Source organism: Salmo salar, chromosome ssa13 (genome assembly GCF_905237065.1).
Source record: "Salmo salar chromosome ssa13, Ssal_v3.1, whole genome shotgun sequence".
NCBI lineage: Eukaryota > Metazoa > Chordata > Actinopteri > Salmoniformes > Salmonidae > Salmo > Salmo salar.
This window is the reverse complement of record NC_059454.1, coordinates 38137919-38163001: the sequence shown is the minus strand read 5'-3', so window position 1 is coordinate 38163001 and position 25083 is coordinate 38137919. Positions and strand designations below refer to the sequence as shown.

At 41.2% G+C, this 25083-nt stretch overlaps 1 protein-coding gene across 2 annotated transcripts; it reads left to right on the top strand.

Moving 5' to 3' along the window:
• Nucleotides 1–418: 418 nt before the first annotated feature.
• Nucleotides 419–19599, top strand: LOC106567155 (C4b-binding protein alpha chain). Of its 2 annotated transcripts, XM_014136140.2 has the most exons (11): nucleotides 419–698; nucleotides 1230–1392; nucleotides 1544–1732; nucleotides 1999–2098; nucleotides 2373–2446; nucleotides 2540–2722; nucleotides 10366–10542; nucleotides 13860–13910; nucleotides 14740–14781; nucleotides 16685–16730; nucleotides 17465–19599. In XM_014136140.2, the coding sequence occupies exons 2-11, from the start codon at nucleotides 1314–1316 to the stop codon at nucleotides 17487–17489; spliced, it is 966 nt and encodes a 321-aa protein (XP_013991615.1). In that variant the 5' UTR covers nucleotides 419–698; nucleotides 1230–1313; the 3' UTR covers nucleotides 17490–19599. The 2 variants fall into 2 exon arrangements, with proteins under 2 accessions (XP_013991615.1, XP_013991616.1); XM_014136141.2 differs by lacking the exons at nucleotides 13860–13910; nucleotides 14740–14781; nucleotides 16685–16730; nucleotides 17465–19599 and adding an exon at nucleotides 13079–13836.
• The last annotated feature ends 5484 nt before the right edge of the window (nucleotides 19600–25083 follow it).

Sequence of the window (25083 nt, the reverse complement as noted above, 5' to 3'; positions counted from 1 at the left end):
GGGGATGCCTTCTCGTGAAGAGAGCGTGTGCAATAAGTCAATTCGCCTTTGCACTCCTGAACAACAACACTTTTTAATACTTTGGCAAAGGGTAAAGTCTACAAAAAATGTGTCCACTCTATTCATAACAGATTGCAGTTTTGGGAACAGAAAACTGTATTGAAATCAAATGTTTAGTTGATGAGTAAATTACCAGAATGTCGGCCAAAATCCATCTTGTTCTGTCTCCCACTGCCGGCCACTGCTTCACATTTATACAGCCGTGTCATTGTACAGCCGTCTCATTGTACAGCTGTCTCATTGTTCTCTGTGATTTAACTGCAGAAGAGCCACAGGGGGTATTGAATGGTAGTGTCCTGTCCTCCCAGGCCAGTGGTCTGTGCAGTATCCTGTCCTCCCAGGCAAGTGGCCTGGTGTAGGATCAAATAGGGTCACAATAGTGGAATGGGATGGTGGGCTATTTAATCAGTGTAGGGTTAGTTGGTTGGGCATTCCACCTCCTTTTCCATTGTTGTAGCGCAAAGTATAATGGATTTTTACTCCAGTCCAGTTCGTGGCGGTAATGCAACATATTGGGATGCCAACCGCCGTTAAACCTCACCAAAGAAGAAGAAAATGCGCAACACAAACGTACATTTGCTACTGCTAGACAGGCTGACAGTTGGATTTTGAAGAAAGCATAGACTTTGAACAATAAGGTAAGAGTTTTCCAAATACCATACCTGATAATTATTGGAAATTAGACAACGGGTGGGTCTAATCATGAATGCTGATTGGTTAAAAGAGCATTCCAGACGGTGTCTATTCCACAAGTTACCAATAAATCGATGACGTTAAAATGCCTCATCGTCAACCCTGACAGGCAAATTATAAACTTCTTCTCCACTATAAAAATCATCTAGACATTATCTCACTATTTTAGAATAACATGTAGTTTTCATCTGAGGAGATTTGTATAAACTTCTCAGGCCTAACACCCGTGCCAGTATCCTACAAGCAACGGTCTATTTGGCATTATGACTTATTTGTTATAGAAAGTGTACGCAAACACGGTAGGTAACTGATCCAGCTAACGTTAGCTAATTAGCCAGGCTAGATATCTCGCAGGTTCCATCCAGTACCAGCTAACGGGTGGGTGTAATTTGTGGAACGTTCCAACAGAAAACTGTTCCAAAAACTTCATAAATAACAAGGATGTTAACAAACGCATAACCCGTTCATCCGTTTAGGTGGGGAACTTTACACTACAGAACAAGCAAACCAACCAATCCAGGAAATCGTGTGTTGCTGTTTGTTACTGGAAAGAAGACGTCATGCAGCCCTCAAAAGACATCTGTTGGTCCTTGACAATAGGGATGGTACAACTTGCCTTCATGGTTCTTCCTGTTCAAGGTATGGTCAACTAGAATCAGTTATATTTCTATGCAACTCACCCTGTCTACAGTCAGTGGTTTGAAGCTTATAGTCTATGGTTTAAAGGTTTTGACTCCTGCATTTGGCTGCCTTGGTCAATAACATGAACTCTTTCTTCCACATCTTTCAGCTCAAGAATGCTCCAAACCCATAGGAAAACCCAACATGGTTTTGACAGACGCCTCCATCACCAAAGAGACATTTGGAGATGGAACAAGAGCAACTTTTGAGTGTACAACTGGATATGTCAGTGCAGGAGGATCTCGATCAGTCACCTGTACTGCTGGCGTGTGGAGTGAAGTGAAACTGACATGCAAAAGTAATTCCAATAATTGTATTTATTATTGTGGTAAAAAGTTTATATATTCATTGACCATCCAGAAAACTCTGAAATACTAGCCTAAGCCTAGCCTGGAATCCGGACCCGTTTTATGCAACAAATTCCACTCCTTGCCGCTCCATGTCGTATGCCAATATGTTTGGCATATGACATGGAGTGGCATGTTAGCACAAAACAAGTCTATTCCAAGCTAGCCTACATTTCCTCTGTACATGAGTCTGACTAATTTTATTCATGGTTTTCAGAAAGGTCATGTGGCAACCCAGGAGAAGTGAAGAACGGCATATATATTCTCGATGAAGGCACTGAGTTCGGTGCCAAAGCTGCTGTTACCTGTGACACTGGGTCAGTGCAAGGCTATTTGCCTCCCCTCGCTCTCTCTTGTGCGTGCGCGCTCTCACTCTTTTTAATAGGGCTCAACTGAGTACTTTAATATGTCAGCTGTCATGTTTCACAAAGTTGACAATTTGCAGGCCAAATCTCAAACTTTTCCTCACTAAAAGCTAAAGGAAATGTTTGTAAAGCTTATGATAGCATGATCAGTGAACAGTATGTTGTAACCCCTTGCTATCCCAAAACCAATGGTCCAAATACTCTCGTATTGTGTAATCTTTCTCAGCTATATGCTTGTGGGCAGCGGTGTAAGGAACTGTTTGGTCGGAGGCTGGGATGGCCGAGTTCCTGTATGTCAAGGTTAGTCAGGTGAAAATAACAGTAACTTTAACAGTTCTATGCTTGTGCCTAGATCAAAACTGTTTATAACTGCTGTTGTGTTCTACTCTGCAGTGGTGAAGTGTGGAAAGCCCCCCACCATTGTCAACGGTGGACCTGTTATCCCATCTGAAGAAGAGTACGAATATAAAAGTGTTGTGGGATATAGCTGTGAGAAGGAATTCACTCTGGTTGGAGCTAAATCCATAGTCTGTGAAAAGGACGGAGAATTCCAGCCAGCTCCACCTGAGTGTAAAAGTATGTTGAAAGCTTGCCTTTTTACCCCCTTCTGTTTTAAAGTCATAATTATGGTTGTTGACAAAACATAGAACTGTTTGTATGAACTGTTCACACTGATAAGATACTTTTGAAAACTAGATTACTTCTTGGATTATTTGACTTCAGAAAGGATTCAACACTTTTCTGTTTTCTCAATGACATTCAATTCAGCTTTGAAAAACGGAGCAGGTTTTAAGTTTGTTCCACCTGAGCGAGTCTGACCACAAGTCAGAGACCACTATGATGACACCCCAAATGCGTTTGATGGATCCTTTGTCTACTTCTAATGCCTCTTAAGGGGAAAGCAATCAGATTACATTACTCCACCACACAATCATGAGCAAGGTCAGGGTCCAGATGACCTCATTTAAACATTTTTTTTTTAATTACAAAAATATCACTATCTAGCCTGATAAAAAATAACATAAGCAGAGATGTGCGTGAGACATTTAAGTGATAATGCCCGAGAAGCCGGTGTTTGGAGTGTTGGCACGGATTTTGTTCGTTTTCGTCGAGTGCCGGCAAACTGTGCCAAAATATCCTCCAAACACCAGTGTCGAGGACATTATCACTTTTATACAACAAGTTACCAACATATTCAAATAATGATTGACATATTTTCATTAAAAATGTTATTTTTATTAATTTATTCATACTATTTCATCTTTCCACAAGATATATTCCTGACACAAATGTAGGATTGCTAGAGACGCAACCGAGTCATTCAGTCTTTTGTTCTGTATCTATGAACGCGACCCAGTCGTTCGTTCTAAATGCCATACTGGCTGGCAAATGGTCTTATCCCTTGCTTGCTAGCTAGCCAACTACGGCTAACTTAGTCGCGTCAAAGTGGAGCCAGAATAACAGCAAAGTAGCTGCATTTGTTTAAGCTGTTTTCTAGTTAGCTTTATTTGGATACATCTATAACAATCAGCTTGTCAGGAAACTGAAGAAAGACAATCCATGACATTAATTTGAGGTGATTTTAATAAACAAAACCATACTCTTTGTTATCCACCACAGCTGACATAGCTATTGCTACTTATTTTATGTCGCATTTATCTGTACATTCACCTGGATTGTGCGTTGGTTGAAATATCTGTCGGAGTCTGTGCTACTACTTCTGCTGCCTTGGGTGTTGATGGTGCTGCAGTGTTCTCTTTGTTTTCGGCCAGGATGTTGCTCCAGTGTTTTCTGTCTGTCGGTGAGGGACGCCAGTAGCTATGGAGCAAACCTTCGCACTGATGCCCACTCACTGACATAATCTCCCTCGCTTCTAAACCAGCATTGGCTAGTTTCTGGACTGTCGTGGTCCTGATGCTGTGATTTGTGTATGTAGTTGTTCCCTGCAGACCTTGGGTAGAAGTGCTGCCAGATAGTTCACGCCCATCGGCTCTGACATGTACCAGATCGAGTCCCCGATACACCCTCCTCTCCTTGGGTGGAGATAAAATGCAAGGGCGTTATCCAGGCATTTCGATAGATATTTCTCCAGTGATGCCACCGGGCATAGTGGGTTCCCTGGCTGCTCGAACACGAATGCCCTCTTGGACTCCCAGCCCCTCTCCCTTGGGTCCAGATGATTGTTTGTGGCCTCATTATATGCGAGAGTGGCGTATCTGAGAGAGAGAGAATGCGTTATTGTTTTCCAGTAGCCTAATTACGAGTGCAACTTAGAATTAACCCAAACAGACTATGAACAACACCTTAGAACGTTCTCATCTGTTTTCACGAGGAATGAGTTGGGCTTTAGTTGTCTGTTTTCCTCTTCGACCCAGATGTAACTGGAGGTCGAACCACACTTTTTGGACCAAACCCCTTGATGTACCGGGATTCAGAGCCTGGGAGTTTTGGAGCAGGGCCATGTCCTTATCGGTGTTTTCAGGGTAGCTGTTTGTGATATTTTCCTTGCTGCCTTAGCTGTTTGATGTTGCCCAGAAATACATGGTTAAAAGTGGTAAATTCAGTGTCCTTCATAAGGCACCAGCTGCGACCGATGGGTGGGTCATTTAGAAGCCGGTTGAGCTCACTCCGGAGTGCCAGGTAGCTACTTATGCTGTACTGCTCCCCCTTCCCATTTCGTCCATTTCCATAAAACTTTCAGAGAAGGATGTTAAACTCTTCCTTCGTGACAGCTTTGAAGTCAACAACTTTTTTCTTCTCTGCTAGCCAGCCCTCGAAGCAACGCACAGCCCAGTTTGTATTCTTAACTGTGTTTTTTCGTTGCAGCTTTTCTCTAGGTCTATTCAATGCAGTATCCCCCAAATCTGCATGCCTGGGTATTATTGCCATCTCTTTTTCCGATTCATCCATAGTCTTGCTGACAGAAATGTTCCATCCATTTTAGTTTTGGCAACAAAGTTTCCATTTAGCCAGTCAACTGAAAAAAAGTTTTGTATGTTGCTATGACAACCAGCTCAAATAGCTGTCTGTCTCGTTCGGACACGTTCACTTTATATGGGACGATGGAGATCGCAATTCAATATTGAGAAGGTTGGAGAGCGAGACGGTAAGGTTTATACGTCTCTACTGTTGAAAACCAAATGCTAGTCTAAAAGAAATGGGAGATGATGTCTAGATGGTTTTTAAGTTTATAAATCAAATCTTATTCGTCACATGAACCGAATTCAACCTTACAGTGAAATGCTTACTTATGTCTTGTCTTTACTATCATTAAATGTGAAGACTGTTATTTTATCAATCAGTTTTCTATGTGTAATTATATTACGTGATTAATCTAATCAGAAACTTTAATCAACTAGGAAGTCAGGGCACCACGGGAAAATGTTTAGTCCTTATTTCCCGAATCGACTCTTCAGATATTTTCATATCTGATCGAGTACAGTCTTCTATTAATGATTATTCATCTTTACCTTCCATCAGTCTCATTCCAAACGTTATAAAATTCTTGGTTATGTGCACAAACCCTAGTATAAATTATGACTCAACGATATACAAATTGGCTTATTTATTTACTAACTAAATAATCACAGAAATACATACACACACAATTAGTTCATACATCGTGTTGCTACATGATACAAAGAAAAGTCCCTAGCGGGCGAAACCAATATGATGGCTTGGTAAACAAAGAAAAGGGGCAGTGTGGCAGTTCAAGAGCGGGAAACTCATAGAGGATTACTACTCATAGAAATTGCTAATACTTTACATGAACGATGACCGCTCATTCGAAAATAAATTGCAATTGACATATTTACAAGTATTTCTTTCTGTCTCTCTCTGTGGTCGCCGGTCCATCTGCTGGAGAGAGTCGACAAAAGTCTCTTATGTTTCCCCGAAAATTGGTCTGTCTTTTGTGTTTGTAGGTGGTTAGAATGGATACTTTAGAGTACCATTCATAAATGTTCTCATAAATAGATGCTTCGGCGGTTGTCAGTATTCTCGTTCTAGACTTGCGTCATTTTTAGCTGCAGACTAGTAATTATACATCTAAAATTTGCTCTTATTCTGTAGGAATCGATAGTCTCAGTTTAACCATTTCTAGCCGTGTAGCCAATGCTTCACATGGTGTAGTCTTGTCCTTTGGTAGAGTTGTAGTTTAAACCACTTCACACACCAGCATCACCTGGCATGTTTTAGTCTTAGAAATTCAACCATTTGCAACTTTAGCTAACACCGGGGTTTCCGTGGTCTGGTGTGAATTTCATCAGGAGTGGGTTTTATACATTTTAGTAGAAAAGTGTGGTTCCGTGACACCGACGTAATGTCTATGCTCACGTGGGCCATGATCTACACCCAGAAAGGGCCACGTCATGACTCTTACAAGCCCTTAACACATTTTTCTTAACTTTGTTGATTAAGTAGAAAAAGAAAAGTAACAAATAAACAGCAGCAGTAAAATAACAATAGCGAGGCTATATACAGGGGGTACCAGTACAAAGTCAATGTGTGGGGGCACCGGTTAGTCGAGGTAATTGAGATAATATGTACATGTAAGTAGAGTTAAAGTGACCATGCCAAGATAATAAACAGAGTAGCAGCAGCGTAAAGAGGGGTCTGGGTAGCCCTTTGATTAGCTGTTCAGGAGTCTTATGGCTTGGGGGTAGAAGCTGTTAAGAAGCCTCTTGGACCTAGACTTGGCGCTCCGGTACCGCTTGCCATGCGATAGCAGAGAGAACAGTCTATGACTAGGGTGGCTGGCATCTATGAACATTTTTAGGGCCTTCCTCTGACACCGCCTTGTATAGAGGTCCTGGATTGCAGGAAGCTTGGCCCCAGTGAAGTACTGACCGTACGCACTACCTTCTATTGTACCTTGCGGTTGGATGCCGAGCAGTTGCCATACCAGGCAGTGATGCAACCGGTCAGGATGCTCTCCATGGTGCAGCTGCAGAACCTTTTGAGGATCTGACGACCCATGCCAAAACCTTTCAGTCTCCTGAGGGGGAATAGGTTTTGTCGTGCCCTCTTCACGACCGTCTTGGTGTTCTTGGACCATGTTAGTTTTTTGGTGATGTGGACACCAAGAAACTTGAAGCTCTCAACCTGCTCCACTGCAGCCCTGTCGATGAGAATGGGGCCGTGCACGGTCCTCCTTTTCCTGTAGTCCACAATCATCTCCTTAGTCTTGATCACGTTGAGGGAGAAGAGGAGGTTGTCCTAGCACTACCTGGCCAGGTCTCTGACCACCTCCCTATAGGCTGTCTCATCGTTGTTGGTGATCAGGCCTACCACTCTTGTCATCAGCAAATGTGATGATGGTGTTGGAGTCGTGCCTGCCATGCAGTCATGAGTGAACAGGGAGTACGGAGGGGACTGAGCACGCACCCCTGAGGGGCCCCGTTTTGAGGATCAGCATGGCGGATGCCTTGTTACCTACCCTTACCACCTAGGGGCAGCCTGTCAGGAAGTCCAGGATCCAGTTGCAGAGGGAGGTGTTTAGTCCCAGGGTCTTTAGCTTAGTGATGAGCTTTGAGGGCCCTATGGTGTTGAACGCTGAGCTGTAGTCAATGAATAGCATTCTCACGTAGGTGTTCCTTTTGTCCAGGTGGGAAAGGGCAGTGTGGAGTGCAATAGAGATTTCGTCATCTGTGGATCTGTTGGGGCGGTATGCAAATTGCAGTGGGTCTAGGGTTTCTGGGATAATGGTTTTGTGAGCCATGATCAGACTTTCAAAGCACTTCATGGCTACAGACGTGAGTGCTACGGGTCGGTAGTCATTTATGCAGGTTACCTTAGTGTTCTTGGGCACAGGGACTATTGTGGTCTGCTTGAAACATGTTGGTATTACAGACTCCGTCAGGGACAAGTTGAAAATGTTAGTGAAGACACTTTTATTCCTTATTTAACCTTTATTTAACAATGCAAGTCGGTTAAGAACAAATTCTTATTTTCAATGACGGCCTACATTGGCCAAACCCGGACGAATTTGGGCAAATTGGGCGCCGCCCTAACTCAATCACGGCCGGTTGTGATACAGCCTGGATTAAAACCAGGGTGTCTGTAGTGATGCCTCAAGCACTGGGATGCAGTGTCTTAGACCGCTGCACCACTCGAGAGCAACTTGCCAGTTGGTCAGCGCATGCTCACAGTACATGTCCTGGTAATCCATCTGGCCCTGCAGCCTTGTGAATGTTGACCTCTTTAAAGGTCTTACTCGGAGAGAGTGATCACACAGTTGTCCGGAACAGCTGATGCTCTCATGCATCCTTCAGTGTTGCTTGTCTTGAAGCAAGTATAGAAGTAATTTGGCTTGTCTGGTAGGCTCGTGTCACTGGGCAGCTCGCGGCTGTGCTTCCCTTTTGTAGTCTGTAACAGTTTGCAAGCCCTGCCACTTCCGACGAGCATCGGAGCCGATGTAGTACCACGCAATCTTAGTCCTGCATTGACACTTTGCCTGTTTGATGGTTCGTCGCAGGGCATAGCAGGATTTCTTATAAGCTTCCGGGATAGAGGCCCGTTCATTGAAAGCGGCAGCTCTACCCTTTAGTTCAGTTCGGATGTTGCCTGTAATCCATGGCTTCTGGTTGGGGTATGTACGTACAGTCACTGTGGGGACGACGTCATCGATGCACTTATTGATGAAGCCAGTGAATGCCATCGGAAGAATCCCGGAACATATTATAGTCTGTGCTAGCAAAACAGTCCTTTATCTTAGCATCTGCTTCATCTGACCACTTCCTTATTGACTGAGTCACTGGTGCTTTAGTATTTGTTTGTAAGCAGGAATTAGGAGGATAGAATTTTGGTCGGATCTCCCTCGCCAAATGGAGGGCAAGGGAGAGCTTTGTACGTGTCTCAGTGTGTGGAGTAAAGGTGGTCTTTAGTTATAGGTGGTAAAGGTGGTGTATGTATAATATATATATGTATATAATGTATATAAAATCTCCATCCTCTGGTTGCACATTTAACATGCTGATAGAAATTAGGTAAAACAGATTTGAGTTTCCCTGCATTAAAGTCCCCAGCCACTAGGAGCGCCGTCTCTGGATGAGTGTTTTCCTGTTTGCTTATGGCCGTGTACAGCTCATTGAGTGCGGTCTTAGTGCCAGTATCGGTTTGTGGTGGTATGTAGACGGCTATGAAAAATACACAAACTCTCTTGGTAAATAGTGTGGTCTACAGCTTATGAGAGACTCTACCTCAGGTGAGAAAAACCTTGAGACTTCCTTAAATTTCGTGCACCGGCTGTTTACATATATACATGGACCGCCACCCCTTGTCTTACCAGAGGCCGCGGTTCTATCCTGCCGAAAAAGCTTAAAACCCACCTGCTGTATGTTATTCATGTCATCGTTCAGCCACGACTCGGTGAAACATAAGATATTACAGTTTTTAATGTCCCGTTGGTACGATATACGTGATCGTAGTTTGCCTATTTTATTATTGATTGATTGTACGTTGGCTAATGGGACCGATGGTAAAGGTAGATTACCCTCTCAGTGACGGATTCTAACAAGGCACCCGGATCTTCGTCCACGATACCTCTCTTTCTCCTGCGAATTACAGGGATAAGGGCCTTGTCTGAAGTAAATTGAAGAAAAAGTATTCCCCCAGTATGGGGTGTGTAATCACTGTCCTGATATCTAGAAGCTCTTTTCGGTCATAAGACACGGTGGCAGAAACATCATAAACAAAATAACTTACAAATAACACAAAAAAAACATACACAATAGCACAATTGGTTACGGGATCGTAAAACGGCATCTCCTTCCGCGCCATTATTTATACATTTCCTGGCAGGGTTGATGAAACAGTGGATTGCGCAGTGAAACGGGACATAGTAAATAGGCATTTCAACGTCATAGATTTAGCAGGTGGTATCTTGTGAAATACACAGGCTGGAATGCAGTTTTATCCAATCAGGATTAGACCCACCCGTTGTATAAACATACAACACAGGCTAATAGAGCAGTCTAAAACATGGTTTATGTGTACTCTGGGCCTATTCTAAAAACCATGATGCAACATTGAGCTCAGACGAAGTGTGTAACAAAAACTCTAGCTTATTTATTGAAGGCCTAGTTCCAGAATTCATAAATAAGTGGCTATAGCAAAATGGTGATAATATTGCCTTCAAATAGCCTTTAACTAATGAGAAACTTGGGCCCACCTTGTTCACAACAGTAGCTAATGAAATTGCTGTTTGTTTACATCTGCAGTGGTTTCATGTCCTGCTCCTGTTGTTGAGAATGGCGTTAGGATTGAAGGTCGTTTGCCCCCCTACAAGCACAAGTCTTATGTGACGTATAAGTGCAACGATGGATATGAGATGACGGGACAGGCCAGTCTGACATGTGAAATAGAAGGCTGGTCAGCTTCTATTCCCACATGCAAAGGTAAGGCTTGTTTCAGTGTGTTACTTAACATACTTTAGCCTATATTTTAACTTAGATATTTTGTGTGGCATTTGGTGGACCAGAAGACCAATATGTCAGCAAACAGTCTTTTTGAATTGACTATCTTATATAAACATATTGAGACTATTTTGATAACACACAATGGTAGGTGTGGTAGGCCTAGTCTTAATGCTAATCATTATTTTTCACCATATGCATGCCTGTGCATAGCAACCTCATGTAATTATTTTCCCTGAATGCATTAGTTTGGATTTGGTCATTTTGATTTCCATCTATTTCCTTCTAGTCCATTCCTTGCTACTCGCCTGCATGCTTTTTAGGGCTGACCCCAAGTATTCGACTGGTTGACTGTCTGGTCAATAATGGGCTGTCGGTCGACCAAGATTTAAAAAACATTTTTTAGTCGAGCAGTAAAATAAGTGTGTTTATTTATACGGCACACAAGACACCCATCTCAGTGAAGGAATCCATTGCAGAGGCCGCAGGGATGGCACAGTCCAAGAAGGGGAGTGTGGCTGCACAATGCACGTCTCCCTCCAGAATGCGCACTCTCTCTTCACCTCAAACAGCAAGCAAACAGTCTGTTTTTACATCCATTGAGAATGACAATAGTTCCTCAATGTATTTTAAATATCTTTCCAGCTCTCTCCCTTTTGATAACCACTCAGTGTGCAAGGGAAAAATGTTATGCTCTGATCCAGTGGAAATTTCATAAAATAGGCCTACCTGAATAATTCTTATCCCTTGCGCAAATTGGCTACAGCTGTGTCTGTCCTGAGCTCACTGGCACAGCAAACTCTGAGGGTCCCTAAATATTTTATACAATGTCAGTCTGGACCCAAGTTAATAGTTGATACAATGTTTCAAGTTTGTTACAGACCGGCCGTGCTTAGCCTATGTAATTTATAGGATATTTATTTTTAATCAGGATATTTTCTACCTGCAGGCTGCAATGTTTTTACGTAGTTGGCAAAAGATGTTACTTTTTAGGTTTGTAATTTTCATTTAGATTTGGATAGAATTTTGATTAATAACATGACAAAGATTGAGATACAAAGACGTTATTATAAATTAAATTAAACTGTTCCACGCAAAGTGTGCATATGAAAACCATAACTTGGCACGCAGATCAGTAGAAATTGTAAAATAAATTGGAATTCCACATGAGAAAGTTTGCAGACTCCTCGTGTAGCCTATTACTGGCAACTTCAGGAGCGTAACGGCAGAATTTCCGAAAGCCAGTAGGAGCGGAAGGAGGATGGTCGGACAGGTTACTTTTTTTCCCTTGTGGTTATCTTGATCTCTGGCTCCCTCTTAAGTCATGTGTGTTATTTCATCACCGTGAGTTTAAAGTAGAGGTCACCCGATTATGATTTTTCAATACCGATTGGAGGACCAAAAAAAGCCGATACTGATTAATCGGCCGATTTTAAAATAAATAAAAATATAAAAAGTTAAAAATAAAATACTACTTTAAAAAATATATATATAATTATGTAAAATTCTGGCAAATTAATTACGGTCTTTGTTAGGAAGAAATGATCTTCACACAGTTAACAACGAGCCTGGCGGCCCAAACTACTGCATATACCCTGATTCTGCTTGCACAGAACGCAGGAGAAGTGACACAATTTCCCTAGTTAAAAGAAATGAATGTTAGCAGGCAATATTAACTAAATATGCAGGTTTAAAAATATATACTTGTGTATTGATTTTAAGAAAGGCATTGATGTTTATGAACGACAGTTCTTTTTTTCGAGAATGTGCTTGTTAAATCACCCGTTTGGCGAAGTAGGCTGTGATTCAATGATAAATTAAAGGGACCCCATCGATTATATGCAACGCAGGACAAGCTAGTTAACTACACATGGTTGATGATATTACTAGTTTAACTAGTGATTATGTTAAGATTGATTGATTGTTTTTTTTTATAATATAAGTTCAATGCTAGCTAGCACCTTGGCTCCTTTCTGCACTCGCATAACAGGTAGTCAGCCTGCCACGCAGTCTCCTCGTGGAGTGCAATGTAATCGGCCATAATCCGTGTCTAAAAATGCCGGCCCTAATTAATCGGCCATTCGACCTCTAGTTTAAAGCCTCAGAAAATCTCAATGCATAAATAGTTGATTTTATTAACACACAAGGTGTGGTTATATATGTAAAAATACATGTTTTAAAATCAATTGGTTGAAAGAGAAGATTTTTATTTTATTTTTCCCCAGAACAGCCCTAATGCTTTTAGTAGCAAAGTTGGTTACTATTTAAAACAAACTGGTGTTCAAGTTCAACATTTGATCCATTCAAACAATCCCATGGTCTAGTGAGCTGCTTACCTTCCATTGAGGTCTGCTGACTTACACTTTATTAGTGATTGATTAGCCATCTTGTCCAAGACTATTTCTACTCCTCAGACCACACTGGCTGACTAAAGCATGTGAGGGATCACAACAGTAAAGTGCTGTGACAGACTAGACAAGAATAAGTACTAGCTTAATTGTATTGCATTCCTTTGTAGCCCTTCCGACTACAACAAAGCCCCCTACTAGGCGAAAATGTGTTTCCCAAAAACATTTTGAATGGTTATTACAGTGACCTGCAGTCATTTGGCTGGCCAATTATCAATTACATGACAGTCACAGCCCTACTAACACCTCAACTGACTTTATTAGCCTGAACTTTTATCCTTTATGGTAATAGAATAAGCCAGTGGTGTGTTTCTGGTGAGCCTTACAAATTACCTCCACACAAAGTTGCATGTCAATCTGGCTGAGGTGGAGAATCATCATTGGTACTGTGAAGTACACAGCCTAATATGCTCGCTAAATTCCCCTACTTATTTGTGTCCAAAGAGATCTGCTTGTCTAAACTTTAATTGACACTTGAATCAAATTTAGCCTGGCCAGCAACAAGTGGTAGTTTATTGTGGCTTTTCTCCTTCACCTGAAACAAAGGATTGATTGTGATCTGAATATACAGTGTGTAACAATGTACCTATCAAGTAGTCATGGGGGAAAAACAACCCATATCAAAAACATTTGAAGTAAACATCAATCTGTACTCACATAGGGCTGAACCTTACCTTGAGTTATGTTTCACATAGACTACCTCGAACACAGAAATAAAGTATTGGCTGTGTTTTAAATTGAACACGAGTTTGTTCACTGGCATGCGATGCCTCGAACACCACCTAATTCTTTCACTGCATTCTTTTGATTTATTTTATTTATCCAACATCAATAAGCTGTAATTGTTGGTGTTAAGTGTGTGTGTGTGATCCCTAATATCACCTCTTTTAGCAACAGATGGTCCACCTGATCCTGGTCCCACTAGTCCCCCAGCGGCCAACAGTAAGCTGCCTATTGATGTTTTACATGCTCTTTCCATGACATAGACTGACCAGGTGAAAGCTATGATCCCTTATTGATATCACTTGTTAAATCCAATTCAATCAGTGTAGATGAAGGGGAGGAGACGGGTTAAAGAAGGATTTTTAAGCCTTGAGACGAGTGAGACATGGATTGTGTATGTGTGCCATTCAGAGGGTGAATGGGCACGACAAAAAATGTAGGTACCTTTGAACAGGGAATGGTGCCAGGCGCACCGGTTTGTGTCAAGAACTGCAATGCTGCTGGGTTTTACATGCTCAATAGTTTAGTATGTATAAAGAATGGTCCACCACCCAAAGGACATCCAGCCAACTTGACACAACTGCGGGAAGCATTGGCGTCAACATGGGCCAGCATCCCTTTTAAAAAATAAAAAAACATTCTTATTTACAATGACAGCCTACACCGGACGACGCTGGGCCAATTGTGCCCGCCCTATGGGACTCCCAATCACGGCCGGATGTGACGCAGCCTAGATTCGAACCACTGCACTAAGATGCAGTGTCTTAGACCGCTGCGTCATTCGGGAGCCCCCGAGTGTGGAGTCTATGCCCTGATGAATTGAGGCTGTTCTGAGTGCAAATGGGGTGGGGGGGCAACTCAATGTGAATGTTTTGTACACTCCGTGTACATGTTGTTACAACAGTAAGCTGTCTTCCAGTTGTTATCTATTGGTGTTGAATATGATATCTTTGATGGTTCAAGCATTACTTAGGCTATTAAGTGATGATTTAATATTTACTGCAAATTCATGATGGCATATTCCTTCCCTCGTTTGTTTCTCTTACAGACCACACATGGAAAATAGTAGTGGGTGTTCTAGTTGGACTTGGTAAGTTGTAATAGAAGTTGTGTGGATAATGACAGTAACAGTCCAACATGGTGACCTGTTAAATACAACAAGAATTGTACTATATTCCATCTTATAAAGACGAACAGAATAAGCAGTATTTGTTTGGTTTTATGTTGAACATTTTCAAATCTAGTCATCATGCAACAATGTTTCTGTACCAATTTATTTTTTAACATACTCAGCAAAAAAAGAAGCGTCCTGACTGTCAACTGCGTTTTTTTTCAGCAATCTTAACATGTGTAAATATTTATATGAACATAAGATTCAACAACTGAGACATGAACTGAAGAACTTCCCCAGACATGTGACTAACAGAAATGGAATAATGTGTCCCTGAACAAAGGGGGGGTCAAAATCAAAAGTAACAGTCTGTATCTGGTGTGGCCACCAGCTGCTTTAAGTACTGCAGTGCATCTGCTCCTCATGGACTGTACCAGATTTGCCTGTTATTGCTGTGAGATGTTACCCCACTCTTCCACCAAGGCACCTGCAAGTTCCCGGACATTTCTGGGGGGAATGGCCCTAGCCCCCACTCTCCAATCCATCAGGTCCCAGACGTGCTCAATGGGATTGAAATCCGGGCTCTTCGCTGGCCATGGCAGAACACTGACATTCCTGTCTTGCAGGAAATCACACACAGAACGAGCAGTATGGCTGGTGGCATTGTCATGCTGGAGCGTCATGTCAGGATGAGCCTACAGGAAGGGTACCACATGAGGGAGGAGGATGTCTTCCCTATAACGCACAGCGTTGATTGCCTACAATGACAACAAGCTCAGTCCGATGATGCTGTGACACACCGCCCCAGACCACAACGGACCCTCCACCTCCAAATCGATCCCGCTCCAGAGTACAGGCCTCGGTGTAACGCTCATTCCTTCGACGATAAACGCGAATCCGACCATCACCCCTGGTGAGACAAAACCGTGACTCGTCAGTGAAGAGCACTTTTTGCCAGTCCTGTCTGGTCCAGCGACGGTGGGTTTGTGCCCATAGGCGACGTTGTTGCCGGTGATGTCTAGTGATGACCTGCCTTGCAACAGGCCTACAAGCCCTCAGTCCAGCCTCTCTCAGCCTATTGCGGACAGTCTGAGCACTGATGGAGGGATTGTGCGTTCCTGGTGTAACTCGGGCAGTTGTTGTTGCCATCCTGTACCTGTCCTGCTGGTGTGATTTTCGGATGTACCGATCCTGTGCAGGTGTTACACGTGGTCTGCCACTGCGAGGACGATCAGCTGTCCATCCTGTCTCCCTGTCTTAGGCGACTCACAGTACGTACATTGCAATTTTATTGCCCTGGCCACATCGGCAGTCCTCATGCCTCCTTGCAGCATGCATAAGGCATGTTCACGCAAATGAGCAGGGACCCTGGGCATCTTTCTTTTGGTGTTTTTCAGTCAGTAGAAAGGCCTCTTTAGTGTCATAAGTTTTCATAACTGAGACCTTAGTTGCCTACCGTCTGTAAGCTGTTAGTGTCTTAACGACCGTTCCACAGGTGCATGTTCATTAATTGTTTATGGTTCATTGAAAAAGCATGGGAAACAGTGTTTAAACCCTTTACAATGAAGATCTGAAGTTATTTGGATTTTTGCGAACTATCTTTGAAAGACAGGGTCCTGAAAAAGGGCAGTTTCTTTTTTTGCTGAGTTTATTTTTATTACCTTGGTAGTATTCTGTTCAAGCCTTACCTTGCAGGACAGACATTAAGTTAATTGTAATACTTTTGTTGTTACTGGCACACAAACCTATACCAATACCCCTTTCTTTTGACATCCCAACCAAGGAATGTTGTGGTTTTAAACTCTTTGCCAAGTAAAAATGTAACTACTTAATGTTAAACAAAATAATACCTAAAGGATTCAAACTTCTTTTTTCTTTCTAGGCGTTAGTTGTATTATAGGATTTATAATCTACAACTATACAGCACGGTAAGTCATTCTCATTTCGTTAACTAACATCCAATCAAGGCTTGTTTCTTGTCATGGCTCCTCCCTCTTTTCTTTGCGCTCACTAAAACAACTGTTACTCAGTTTCATGTTCTTTTGAGGTCTTACTGCTGTCATAACCACCTATGCCGTTTCAGCTTTATATTTGCGAAGCTTTCTGGTGTTTAACATCAATATACACACACCAGCCACAGTAGTGAAGCTGCAAAGTAAACGCAATGGCCATTTTGTCAAATCTTCTAGTGTTCTTAAACATTGAACTGGTTGGTGGGTCTGTCGTTGATGATGTCCAGAGGGGTTGTCACTCACGTGTTGGGCAAGGGTGACAGATTGTTGGGGCAATGGGTTTGGCCTAGCCTGGGATCCAGACTTGTTTTGTGCTAACATTCCACTCCTTACCACTCTGTCATATAACAAACAGTTTGCCATGACACATGGCAAGGAGTAGATTGTTAGCATAGAACAGGTCTGGGTTCCAGGCTAGGTTTGGCCTCCTGGTCATCCAGTGATGCAGTCAAATGCAGTCACAACCCCTCATTGCTCAACTTTTGGGTTACAGCTATTGATTTGGCTACCTAGGAAATGTACCCACTAATAACTCTGAAGGCAAATGTATCCCGTTTATGTTCACTCTTTTAGCAGGGAAGGTGTAGAAATAAATGTGAAATGTATTTCCGGGAGTTTTCTAACTGTATTTTTGGTATTTTATTTTTCAGTGCCAGGGCTTCTTATTTGCCTTAGTTTCCTCTTGCTTCGTTGATACGGAAGTCAAAGTGAACAGGCTGCTGTGATTTAATGTACTACTCTCCTGCTTATGAATGTAGCAGCCCCTCCCAAACACTGGGTTCATATCCTTTCAAAGGAAGCTCGATCACGTGATGTTTAGAAACCTCATGATGAAGAATGAATTGGTTCATTCCCATTTGGAAGCTTGTGCTTAATGAGTGGCCTAACCTGATTTATTCAATAACTATTCATGTTTCCCGTGTACTTCACAAATAACTATTTCTTTATCTGAGCCTGCTTTCTCATTGCTAACATTCTTAGTTAAAATTCTCTCATATGTATGGAAGCTGCCCTTTAGGGCAACCCTGCATCACAAAGCCAGTTTTGCCCGCTCTGAAATAAATGAAATCATATCCATTAAGATGCCCAGCAAGACTCACAGTTTAGATGCATAAAGTGCTGTCATTTCTAAACAGTAAAACAGATTTGTATGAAAATACCCTCAAATCAATGTGGCATTCTGTACTGTCGCCTCATGTCAAACATTTGATCTAAACTGCTGGAGTATAGAGCCTAATTAAGTTTTAGCTTCACTGACCAAATAAATACATCGGAGTGTGTTTGACGCAATGTCTTAATATAAGTCATGCCACCGAAGGTCAACATATTGGTTTGCTAGAGCAGGTTGCAGGTGTGTTGAAACGCTTATATCCTGGAGATCAAGAACAAAGATGGTTCAATGTGAATCAATTGCTTTCACCAAGTTTAGCTCTAATCATTGGCCTTAGACAAGTATTGTGATGTGAATTTGAAAAGCTTGGTTTTACAAGGAGACCATGCTTGAAACACTAGAGTATACTTTTGACTGTGTTTAGCTCTTTGAGGGATCAAGGACTCTGGCTCACAATCCAGCTTTGGAATCTTTATTTGAACTTATAGCCTATTTGTATAGTTCTACTGTAGATAAGCCAAGGAAAGATGTATTTTTAAAAAGAAGTAAAAACATTTTGTTTTAATAAAAAGGGGAAATAAATGCATGTAATGTTCCAATGTCTATTTCCAGAGATGAATCATGTTTGAGACTTTTTTCCCCTGTAAACTGTTTTTGAATCTGTCACATTGAATCTGTGAGATTCATTATGGCAACTGGCTGAAGCATATTGAGCAAATGTATTGGAGATCTGCTATTCAACCACTTCTAATTTAACATCCACTGTACCTGACAGCTGAATTGCTGCCTTATTGCAACGTCTCTTGCAATAAGACCACTGGGCCATGGTGTTCTAGGAGGAAGCCTGCAGTTGTCACTAATATATAAGGCTAAAATGAATCAGTTTTTGTCACATGCACAGAATAGCGCGTGTAACAGTAGTAAAATGCTTACTACTTCAACAGTGCAGAGTAAATGTAAAGTAGAAAAACTCTATATACAAAGTAGATGAAAATCAGCACAGTGAATTTTGAATGTTAGTTGTAGATTCTTTACTTTGCCTTATCAATGGAAAAGACAAAACATTCTGCGGTTATACCCTGTATTTATTTGATCTTGACCGACATTTTCCACTCCCCCTTTCATTCCATTGCTTGGTTGTCTCATACTGGTGGTCTTTACAGCTTTAAAAAAAAAAAAAGTGTTGATGAAAATGCGATTTACATTTTTTATGTATTTCGTGGGATCTAATCAAGTGGTTGCTTCATACGAACCCATGTTATTTAGTAGAGCACAATGTTAGGTGAATATAAAAGTAGGTTTTGACTTTGCTTTATTCTGATCAATGTACCCTACTAAATAAACAGATCAGTATTAAATGTAAAACAGCATGTTTTCAAAATGGAATGAAAATACATGTTCCAGAAGGTCATCTTTCATTATATCTAAGACAACTATCTAACGGGAGCAATTTTAATGAATAAAATGAAGTATTAATGTGTGTTTAAGTATAATGTAGATCTCACCACTGACACTAAATGCTGTACTTTGTCTGTGTCTATAACCACTTTTATTATCAGTGTGGAACCACTTTTAAGCTAGTATGTTGTGGTCAGCCAGTTATGAAAGTTTATTTAATTTATTTTTACTTGTTTAATGTGCCAATCAATTAAACAGCGCTCATTTATACATGAAGTGGTGTCATTTGTCTGTCCATTGAAAACTTTTGATACTGAACTAGTATCCATAGTTACTGTTACAGTATACTGTGTTTGGGTTATGGCAGTCCTTGGTTCTTTACCAAATATTTACACATCTCAGATGGGTCTGTTATCTTGCCGAAACTGCTCTGGGCCTCTGATGTAATTTAAAGGAATACTTAAGGATTTTGGCAATGAACTGAGAAACGCATCTGTATCTAGTATTAAGGACGTTTGAGGTAGTTTCGCAATGACGAAGTTCATGGTATCGACTAACAGTTACCATAGACTTCCAGTCATTGTGCTAACGCTAGTTAGCAACTACCTCCAAACTGCACGCAGACACACACAAATGGTATCCACGAGTTCATATGACCCTGGGGAAGAAGGTGAAGGGCTACATTGTCAAATTCCTGAAGTATCCCTTTAAACATTATTAAGATAGTACCAATCATTATTTAGGAGCCAACTGTACTTGTTTAACGAACAAGCACGTAGCGATAACGTTCGCTAAGGAAGTCATTAGACCATGTGTCGATACTGATGGGATCAAAAGAAAAGCATATGCTGCTCTCGGATCAGACTTCTACAATTCAAAATGTCCCTTAGCATTACTATTATTCCACAATGCTGACGATGGATCCACTCCAAGAGCAGGGTTTGCACAAGGTGCTTAAAGTACTTAAGTTTGGCACTCTGAAATTCAAGTATTGGAATACCTTGAAAATCAGACATTTTGGTCTGAACAGACAAGTTGGTACTTGAATAAAAATTAGAGAACAGAAAATGATGAAATATGTTAATATGAGAAATATTTGAAAAATGTATTGGTCTTGCGAATTAATATCCATGTTTTTTTCCCCCCTTACGTGTTTTGTGCTCAGGTTGCCAGGCGAGCTCACTCCTTCCACCCACACTAGCACTCAACCAGGCAGGTACAGAACTGACTGATAAAGCTCCGCCAAATGTCACATCGATAGCTAAAACGCCGGGCAAATGTAGATTTAATCGTGCCTGGCAGGATATTGATGTTTATGAATGGGTTTTGCCAGACGCAACCTGGGATGTAGTCAGTGGCGATTTTAGCATGTACATCTTGGTGGGGCAACAACAACAAAAAAGTGGGATGCATGCCAGCAAAACCACAACACTAAACAATACATTAATTACACTATAACGGTGACAAACTGTGCCCACAAACTGTTAGGGCCTACATAAAGCTGTCCCAACAGCAGTCCCAACATTTTACCACTGCTACACCTGGCTATCAGCAGAGCCTTGTCTGGCAGCAAAACAGTTCATTCAGCCTTACTGCCTTTAAAAAAACATAGCTGATGTGGCTGACTTGCTTAAATGTGGTTTCTAATTGAGATGTACAAACTATGGCATAAGGGGATGACAAGCGGTTAAGAGGCAATCTGTAATTTCTATTAAGACAATGAGCGAGCTAGGATGGAGATAGTTAATAGAACTATTTATTTAGCACCTTTGAAATGTATAGCAACAGAATTCAGAACATGGGCTGTTCTTAGTGTTCTCCCTGTACACCAAGTCAGAACTGTATGATAAATAAAGGGGCATATAAGCAGACAATGAAAGCTCTTACAATATTTGATGATTACATTTCTCTAAAACAGGTTATAGGCTACATGTGCACCACAAAGTCAGAACAGTAGGTGAAATTAAGAGGGGTTAATAGACCAAATTATTAGGGTGAGGCACATGGGCTACTAACATCTTACTACACAACATACACTTAGTATTACTTTCTTAACTACAGTATACATATCTCCCTGGCATATTACATAATTTATGCAGCAGCATACAATACATTGTTGGACTCACCTTGGGCTGTGCTCAGTTGAACAGGAAGGTGGCGCGGCGGTCCTTCGTGGGCAAATTCTGTCATCAAAGTCTGGCATTCTCTGGATTTATGGTGCTTTCGAAACAACTGGGAACTTGTGAGAAAAAAAAATGGGTAGAATTGTGATGACGTCATTGATCTTTAGGTCGTAGCTCTAGAAAGAGGCTGGATTTACAATTCCGAGTTGGATGACCGTTCAAAACGTATTTTCCCAGTTGGAGCTCGTTTATTCCCAACTTCCCAGTTGTCTTGAACTGACTGAAGACAAGTTTTCGCAGGTCTGAGTTAACAGTTGTTTTGAGCTTGGCACAAATCATGCTTCATTGACAGCATGGCCAATGTTGAATGTTTATAATTTTAAACTTGGAAAAGAGCCTCTTAATCGCAGATTTGGGACCACACAGCCACTGTCACCGATTCCTTCCAAACCACTCATTTTTGAATTTGCGATTTTTAACTTGTGTAATGTTTATGTCCATTGCCCAATGAGCACTGATACATTTATCGATCATTTCACTTAATTATTTCTCTTCATCTGACAAGGATTACAAAAGATTTGCAGAAGACTGTCGATTTGATTCATGATGACTGCTAGCTAAGGTTTTGAAAGTATGACGTTAACATGATCAGTCCAATCAAAGCTACTGTACATATGTGATTTGACATAATTTTATCTGTGGCCAATGAACTTGAGCCTTCTTGGATGGGCACTTCTAATGTAACTCTATGGCAGCACCAAAGGGGCTAGATTTTTGGAGCCAATCACGGTGCCCCACCACCACAGAAAGCACTGAGTTAGGCTGAAACGCTTGCATTTTGGAGCTGCTCTCTTTGAATCAACTAATCACCACATGTAATGCACTGCAGTGCTAGTTAGCTGTAGCTTATGCTTTCAGTGCTAGATTAATTCTCTGATTCTTTGATTGGGTGGGAAACATAGGTTGGAGGACGTCCTCCGGAAGTTGACATAAATACTGCGTACGTCAATGGATGGGGGTGAGAACCATAAGCCTCCTAGGTTTTGTATTGAAGTCAATGTACCCAGAGGAGGACAGAAACTAGTTGTCCTCCGGCTACGCCATGGTGCTACCCTACAGAGTGCTGTTGAGGCTACTGTAGACCTTCATTGCAAAACAGTGTGTTTTAATCAATTATTTGCTGACGTGAATATATTTAGTATAGTTTTATCTAAAAAGGATAACTTTTTTAATGTAACTATTTGTATTTTTCTGAAATCCTTCTCTGAGGACCCTCCACTGGAACTATCAGTAAATTGTCAGTTGAATATGTGTTATTATTAGGTCTATTGATAGTCGATACTTCCATCTGGCCATTCTACCAAGGCCTGATTGGTGGAGTGCTGCAGAGATGGTTGTCCTTCGGGGAGGTTCTCCCATCTCCACAGAGGAACTCTGGAGCTCTGTCAGAGTAACCATCGGATTCTTAGTCACCTCCCTGACAAAGGCCCTTCTCCCCCCGATTGCTCAGTTTGGCTATGCAGCCAGTTCTAGGAAGAGTCTTGGTGGTTCCAAACTTCTGCCATTTAAGAATGATGAGGCCACTGTGTTCTTGGGGGATCTTCAATGATGCAGAATTTCTTTGGTACCCTTCCCCAGGTCTGTGCCTCGACACATTCCTGTCTCAAAGCTCTACGGATAATTCCTTCGACCTCATGGCTTGGTTTTTGCTCTGACATGCACTGTCAACTGTGGGACCTTATATAGACAGGTGTGTGCGCCTTTCAAAAGCATGTCCAATCAATTGAATTTCCCAGAGGTGGACTCCAATCAAGTTGTAGAAACATCTCAAGGATAATCAATAGAAACAGGTTGCACCTGAGATCAATTTCAAGTCTCATAGCAAAGGGTCTGAATACTTGTGTAGATAAGGTATTTCTTCATTTTTTAAATAAATGTGTTAACATTTCTAAAAACCTTTTTTCGCTTTGTCATTATGGGGTATTGTGTGCGGATTGCGCAGCACATTTTTTTATTTAATCCATTTTAGAATAAGACTGTAAGGTAACAAAATGTGGAAAAAGTGAAGGGGTCTAAATACTGACTTACTGTAGGCCTATTCTTGTGTGTATTAGTAATCTAAACCTGATCGAGTGTGACAGTAAAACAATATAATGCAATAAAGAAATGTTGCTTAATGAGTCCGGTGACTTTCATTGCATTTGTCAGGAATTCATCATGTATGTTCTTCCTGTGATTGATTTAGGCTACTTGTTTGATAACTTTCTCAATCCAGCTTTTATTGCCCCGTATAAAACAAGTCTTATCCATTGATTTTGGTCGGAGACAGGAAAAAAGAAGCGTAACATAAATGCAGTTGAGAGCTAAAAAATAAACGTCTGTATGTTGCAATAAATAAGTTATTGCATTGTAGCACACATTTTGTTTTGTTAGAAGGGGAGAATACTGAGTTGTGTGACAAGATGATGAGTTTAGGATCCATTTATAATCTCATGGTGATTGTTATTCTATCCCTCCCAGGAACACTGTCATACAATGAGACAATGTTGCACAGCGTGAGAGTCCGTTTTCACTGTAGACACTCAACATAATGGACAGCCAAACCTTTCAGATCTTAACCGGAAATGACAAACCACTTCTGGTTGTAGCCCCTCCTTTAAATGAATAACCTCAATATAAAAGTTTTCCATCATGGTATGTGATAGATTATTGTATATTAAGAGATCAGATATGTGTCCATAAAGTTGTGGAAGCTGTGATGATATTGGGTTAACCACAAACACACAAGAATACTTACAGTATCTTACTGCTTAGAAACCATGCATAAAATATGCAGATGTCTTGCCCAAGTATTTGGAAGCATATCTACAGCTTTGACAAATATTGTGTCAGAGCTGGGAGGAGTGGCAGGAAATTATGAAAGGGTGTGCCGTTTCCTCAGTTACTCTACATGGGTCACACTTAGAATTGTTCTACATAGCACATTTACATGGAGTGGTTCTGATACTTTAAATACCAAAGTGGTGATTATGTTACATTTTTTTAAACAATCCATCCAGCTCAGCGTGCCACTCCTTCAGGGGTGTAATCATTAGTCCAAACAGTTGCAAATGTTCAGTTTCTCAACTAAAATGAGAGTCTCTACTTGACAAATTCAGGTAGGTCCCTCCCCATTTCGTTCCGTTGGCTTCCATTTAAGAAACGCTTTGCAACAGAATCGGCGTAATAAATCAAATTTGATTTGTCACATGCACCGAATACAACAGGTGTAGACCTTACCATGAAATGCTTACTTACAAGCCCTTAACCAACAATGCAGTTCAAGAAAGAGTTAAGAAAATATTTACTAAACAAACTAAAGTAAAAAATAATAAAAATTAACACAATAAAATAACAAAAACAAGGCTAAATACAGGGGGTACCGGTGCCGAGTCAATGTGCAGGGGTACAGGTTAGTAGAGGTAATTTGTACATGTAGGTATGGGTAAAGTGACAATGCATAGATAATAGACGGCGCGTAGCAGCAGTGAAAAACAAATGGAGGGGGGTCAATGTAAATAGTCCGGGTGGCCATTTGATTAATTGTTCAGCAGTCTTATGGCTTGAGGGTAGAAGGTGTTAAGAAGTCTTTTGGTCC